Consider the following 6,621-nt stretch of genomic DNA (forward strand, 5'->3'; position numbering starts at 1 on the left):
GAGTGTTCACAACCTCAATTGTATCTTTAATATTTTACCTAACAATCTAGGTGAAAATAAATTTCAAAAGACACAACATTGCTATAATAAATACAAGAAAGCCTAACAGTTAATGCTGAAAAAACTATCCTAGAACAGTCTAGAATTTTTTTCTTTAACAGTTTCAAAGGGCCATTTCCCCTCATCCCACACAAGAATAATGAGACAGACAAAAGATGAGAATGGGGTTCCTTTTTTCTAATGCTACAACTGGAAAATCCAGCCCTAATCATGAAGCCAAGCATTTATTGCAGTTCCAGAAAAAAAAAGAGAATCATATTACATGTGACAATAAGCCACCGAACCACTACCAGTGCATTGAAAATTAGTTTGGTCATCAGAAAAACTGGCACACCAGAAGGTGCTATGAAGTTTAGTGCACAAACTGAGTGTCAATGAAGCATACAATTAAAGAAGGGAGCATCCGTGCGTTAGGTATAATTATTCTGTTAAACCTGACTTGTACATATAAACCTCCATTCATTAATTTAACAAAGTATCTTTATTTTTTATCCTGCAGCTCAATATGCAACAATTATTTACTGAATGTGAATCAAAGACCTACACTAATTTTATTCATTTTTATGAAGTACATATCACTGTATATGAATACAGCTATTAACGAATGGCATTCATACACAATATGTCTAGCATGTTAATGCTTCACAAATAATTATGGCATAATGTGACAAAGCAATACCTTACTCCTAATTTTATTTACTTTTTTCTATTCTTGTTTTAAAGAAAGCAAGACAGACTACATTGAAAAGTAACCACTAGTTTTTAATACTTAGTGAAATATGACCCAAAGTTTTGCCCCTTCTTTGAGTAGAATACACTATTTGAACATACACTTAGAAATGTAAAACATGTAATAAAATAAACATTTGTCACAATTTTTAGTAGCAGCCCTTTGACAAACTGGATTGTATGGTTTCACGTCAGATTCCATAAAACAAGTCTACATTAGAACCCAGACTCTAAAGACAGAACTGCTTATACTTCAGCCTTAGGAGGGACACAATGATTTTTTGTGGATCATTGCCTTGACAGCAATTAACCACATAATGGCTCCAGCAAGCATCAGAGCCATGGCTTTCCCCACAGAACACATTCAGAAGGTTTAAGATCTACCATGTACACTTTTAAACATTCCCATTTCAGCCACAGCCAGTAGACAGCCCATTTGACCAAGAGGTCTTCTTTGACACATACTAGAACATAAAGAAACTCAGACTTGGACTCTGGGCTTTCCCCAGACTGAGGAGGAACAGAACTCAGAAAAGCAATCCTACTCCAGTTTTGTTTTTAACCTATTCATGGCATTTTCCACCACTGTTGTCAAAGCTCTTTCAACACTCATAAAGCAATGTAAAATTCATATGGAGTATACACATAAGAGAGAGTAACCTCAAATTCTGATTCCTTCTCTCAGTATCTCACTTGCATGATGCGTAAGTTACAAAAATATATGAAAAGTATTAAGCAAGGGCAAAAACTGAAAATTTATGTTTTCCCCTCAAGAAATTATCCTTTTCAGCACTTCACTTTTTCCATCTTCGGCTTTGGTGCTAAACATACTAGAAGAGACTCAAAATTGCAGAGTGGATAGGATATTAAATACTGGGTAAAAATAATGCCAAGATGTATACCAAGAGGAAGCACTCTTCCTCTTACCTCTTTGTCATGAAGTAGAGGGAACTCCTCAATATTTGTATCAGAGCTTGACCTACAACCACAAAAACTGTGTTCGGCGGAAACTGGTTTGCCTATCTCAACAGCCCCAGGTAAAGGTCTCTATTGCTTGTCCTTTCTTTAATTCTCAAAATATGATTAGAAGTCTGCATCAAGAAACTGGATTCTGAAACCTGCACAGGTTACAGAACTGAATGTTGACAGTGGAAGTTCCTAGCCTGTTCAGAGCTCTGAGTAGTATTAGTATGCTTATACTGCAATTACGAGATCAGTAATGTCAACCTTCCAATGTTATATACTATAAAATTTGAAGCTTAGTATTATTTGAGAGATCAAATTATATAAGGAGCATAATTATATAATTATAATTTGCTAGGTCAACTCAGAAAAGGGGAAAAAAGGTCCTCTAAGCCTAGCAAAACTTCTCCCACTGTAATAGATTTAGCTTCCATCACAACCACATTTTTATCCTACTGCAGAAAAACACACAAATCAAGAAAACGCCACATACACACTTAGATTGGGGCAACAAGAAAATACACTTCTTTTGAGTATTATTTTCCTCTGTAAAACACAGTTCATCACTTGATTTAGAGTGTGTAGGAGAAGTTGTATGATTTTGCAAGATGGAAAGAAAGTTAAATTTCTATTAAAAAAAGCAAATACAACACCTCAAGCAATCCAAAATTAATTTATTTTTTTTTCTGAAATAAATGGGGCAGATTTGTACTACCTTTTCAAGCCTAGCATTTCTCTATCAACCATCTCCATCTAGTGGGATCAGTGATGTTTGTTATTGCAGAATTTTCCAATCCACATCAGAATTAATTATCAAAGTACAAAAATACTTTTTGGTTGTTTTAATAGAACCTTCATCTATAAAAATATAGTCATAATCTCTTGATAATTTAATTGAAAATGACAAGGATATTTTACAAGTTGAAGAAATTAGCTATACTGCAAGATATTATGACACACTATATATCACTTTACTAGATGACCATTTGGCCTGACTGAACATCCCTATCCCAGAATCACATTAAAACATTGGGATTGCTTATGCTGAAGCAGAAATAAATAGAAGGGGGAAAAGTTATAATAAATTATATAAATCATGTGGAAAAGTATATTAATTCCATTTACCTTTAGTTTATCTGGTGAAGTGTATGGAGCTTCAGGGGCATAAATTCTGAAAATATCAGCAAGACAACATGCTACCAACAAACGTACATCCTTATCAGGATGTTTGAGGAAAAAATCTGAAGCAAGATGTAAAGCAAGATTTAGGTAGAGCTCCTTTTCTTCTTCAGAGTCCTGGTCCATATCCATGAAAGTTTTCACAACCATCTAAAAAGAGATGCAGACATCAATACATATATGAAGTAACCAGTGTCTTACTGTTCAGAGTACAGGAAATACTTTGTCCAGTCCCCTGTCAATTGTCCAAACAGAACAGTCTCAATAGTTACTGAAAGCCTGTCTGCAGTACTTCATGTATCTTCTTGAGAAACCATATCATCAAGTTGGCCTACTCAAAACACACAATAGAATTCATTGTTAGAGCCATTCATTGAAAAATCTAGAAAACAGCAAAACTTTATGCAAAACATTCACTTCTCTCTGAGTATTTAGGGCTTCAATTCTTTTCCTTCATTTTTGTCACTCCATTTCATGGTTTACTATACCTGCTGCTCTGAGGACAAGTTTATTCCTTGTGCTGCCCACAGTAACAATATCAATGAAGTTCATTAAAGAAGAAAAAACCCAAAACACTAAAAATTCTTTTACTTTGCTATACATAATTTTATTTAATTTCCCCCAAAAAAATTTACTATACTTGGCTGGATGAGCCCAGAGAATTGTAGTGAATGGGGTTGAATCCAGCTGGTAGCTAGTCACCAGTGGTGTCCCCCAGGGCTCAGTTTTGGGTCCAGTCTTGTTCAGTATCTTTATTAATGACCTAGATGAGGGGATGGAGAGCTTCCTAAGAAAGCTTGCAGATGACACTAAGATGGGATGAAGTGTCAATCTGCTTGAGGGTAGGAAAGCTCTGCAGAGAGACCTGGACAGGCTGGATTGATGGGCTGAGGCCAATTGTATGAGGTTGAACAAGGCCAAGTGTCAGGTCCTGCACTTTGGTCACAGCCAGGACCTGGGGGTGCTGGTTGACAGCAGACTTAACATTAGCCAGCAGTGTGCCCAGGTATCCAGGAAGACCAACAGCATCCTGGCCTGCACCAGGAATAGTGTGGCCAGCAGGAGTAGAGAGGTGATTGTGCCCCTGTACTCTGCCCTGGTGAGGCCACACCTCAAGTACTGTGTGCAGTTCTGGGCCCCTCACTACAAATAGGATGTTGATGTGCTGGAACGTGTCAAGAGGAGAGATACCAACCTGGTGAAAGATCTGGAGAATTAGTCCTATGAGGAGAGGCTGAGGAAACTGGGATTGTTTAGTTTGAAGAAGAGGAGGCTGAGGGGAGACCTCATTGCTCTCTACAACTACCAGAAAGGAGGTTGTGGGGAAGTGGGACTTGGCTTCTTCCATCAGGTGAATAATGACAGGACTAGAGGAAACGGCCTGAAGCTGTGCCAGGGGAGGTTTAAATTGGATATTAGAAAGAATTTTTTTTACAGAAAGAGTGGTTGGTCACTGGAAGAGGCTGCCCAGGGAGGTGGTGAAGTCACCATCTCTGGAAGTATTTTTAAAAAATGTAGACATAGTGCTTAGTGACATGATTTGAGCATTGAACGGGTAAATTCTGGTAGGGGGACTTAGGTTGCAGTTGGACTTGATGATCTTCAAGGTCCCTTCCAACAAGGATGATTCTATGATTGCCCTCTACAACTACCTGAAAAGAGGTTGCAAGGAGACAGATGTTGGCCTTTTCTCCTAAGTAAATAATGACAGGACTAGATGAAATGGTCTGAAGTTGTGGCAGGGGAGGTTTAGAGAGGATATTCGGAAGAATTTCTTTACAGAAGGAGTGGTCAGGCACTGGAGCAGCCTGCACAGGAAGGTGATGGAGTCACCATCCTTCAATGTATTCAATAAACATGTAGACAAGGAACTTCAGGACATGTTCTAGTGGCTGAGGTTGCAGGTTGTGTGTTGGGAGTTTTGTTGGGGTATGGTTTTGCAGCTGGGGTTTCTTGGGGGTTTTCTGGTTGGACTCTGATCTCTGAGGTCCTTTCCAACCATGACTATTCCGTGATTCATCTCCTGCCCAACATTATAGAATGACTGAAGTCTATCGGCCCAATTCCCAAAGCGAAGACAAATTACCGCAGAGAAGAGAGAAGGAATCCTTTTTGGTTTGGGCTTTTATTGTGCTTTTCTTCATTTACCAGTAGTTCCAACTGACTTCAAAACATTTCTTAAGAAAACAAACTCCAAATAAAGCTCTTCCAGCTGTTACAGTACTTGAGGTTCCTCTTCAGCATCTGTTCCTTTCTCTTTCACAGGGCATACCCAAGTTGCAGGCACTCCTTCTACACAATACTAACAGGCCTGCCTTTTTGTTAGAGTATATAGGTAAAGAACTACAGTCACATCATTATTCCACAAATCTCTCAAACTCTCCTGTAGATTTAGGCTAAATAATAAAGTTAAGAAATTGAAGACAGCAATATCTAGTATAATCAAAGAGCTTCATTATGATACAGGCTAAAATAATGAGAATAAATGGGTTTTACAAACAACTCAAAGAGCATTGATGCATAAAAGGAATCTATTCTGACGCATCTGTATTATTTCCAGAATTATTACTCTCTTTTAAAGTTTTCCAGCATCATCTTCTGTAAGTAGTACTGACTTAATCTAGGAGCTGAAATACAGTTCAAGTAGTATTTCAAATTATCATAGTTTATTTCCGTTTGTGATTTTTCACGCATTTTAACATTTTTAGATGAGTAATTTCAAGAAACTGACAGAACAGAGGCACAGTAGCCAACAAGTTTCTCCTCTTAGTATAGAAAAGGTAAAGCCCATATGAAAAAAGAGTAATCATTTCAGGCAGAAAATACAATATTAGGATCATTGCATGCTATATGCAAGATACTTCAATATGCAAACAGTTACTTGCTTACTAACCTTTAACCTCCTCACCATCTCTTCTTTAGATATTTTATCAGAGATTTCTTTGACTCCTGGAGGGTATGTGATTTTTCCATCATTGGCTCTTGTCTTTGAATGAGCCATGGTTTCACAACTTTAAAACTGTGGAAAGAAATTAAGAAGTCAGTGTTGTATAGCTAGTTTATGTTTACCTTACCTGTCCTACTTTTACAAACAAAATTCAACTAGAAATATATAGGCTAAACCCATACAAACAAAGAAAAACCATATTAAATATTTAGATTCTATTCAGCAGTGTACAGTGTGGCAGAAAGCAATGTTTTTTATTTTTAGGTAATTTTCCTATACAACAATAAACCTTTCAAGAAGTACACAACAGAAAAGATAAAAACCCTCATTTCTGAATGTATTTGATCTTCATACTCAAGAGAAACAACTGAGAATCTCAGAATCTTATCATATTGTACAAAATGTTGCCACCACTTGTTAGTAATAAATCCCAGCCAGATTTTTAGACTCAGTGAGACCAGATATCTGAAGCATAATTTCTTTCTTCCAAATTATTATATACAGCATAATTTCTTCAAAAGTCTATGTAGCAGAGCTGTTGAAGTGCTACACATCACTAATTTTCATTTGTGAATACTGCCATCCAAGCAACAGACAGAGAATGAAGCAGGGACAGGAGCATAGGGGACTATATGAAGCCTCTCCTCTATGTCATAAAGCAAAGGTTTTAAGCAAAAAAATGCATATAAGCACGGGTATCACCTTCCTAAATTCCAGCTATGAAAACAGTTCAGTTACTTGGT

At 37.2% G+C, this 6,621-nt stretch overlaps 1 protein-coding gene across 3 annotated transcripts in view; it reads right to left on the reverse strand.

Annotated features, from left to right (window-relative positions):
* The window catches only part of PDS5B (PDS5, regulator of cohesion maintenance, homolog B (S. cerevisiae)), a 91,869-nt gene extending 85,925 nt beyond the window's left edge, over window positions 1-5,944 (reverse strand). For 2 of the 3 annotated variants that reach the window (XM_009998348.1, XM_009998345.1), the window contains exons 1-2: window positions 5,825-5,932; window positions 2,878-3,081 (exon numbers count right to left, since the gene is read on the reverse strand). In XM_009998348.1, coding sequence (XP_009996650.1) covers window positions 2,878-3,081; window positions 5,825-5,932 — 312 coding nt within the window. Of the gene's footprint in view, window positions 1-2,877; window positions 3,082-5,824 lie in introns of all 3 variants that reach the window. The other variant, XM_009998347.1, reaches the window with a different exon arrangement.
* Between the last annotated feature and the right edge of the window lie 677 nt (window positions 5,945-6,621).

The sequence above is a fragment of the Chaetura pelagica genome, unplaced genomic scaffold (assembly GCF_000747805.2).
Source record: "Chaetura pelagica isolate M959 unplaced genomic scaffold, ChaPel_1.0 scaffold105, whole genome shotgun sequence".
Classification (NCBI taxonomy): Eukaryota; Metazoa; Chordata; class Aves; order Apodiformes; family Apodidae; genus Chaetura; species Chaetura pelagica.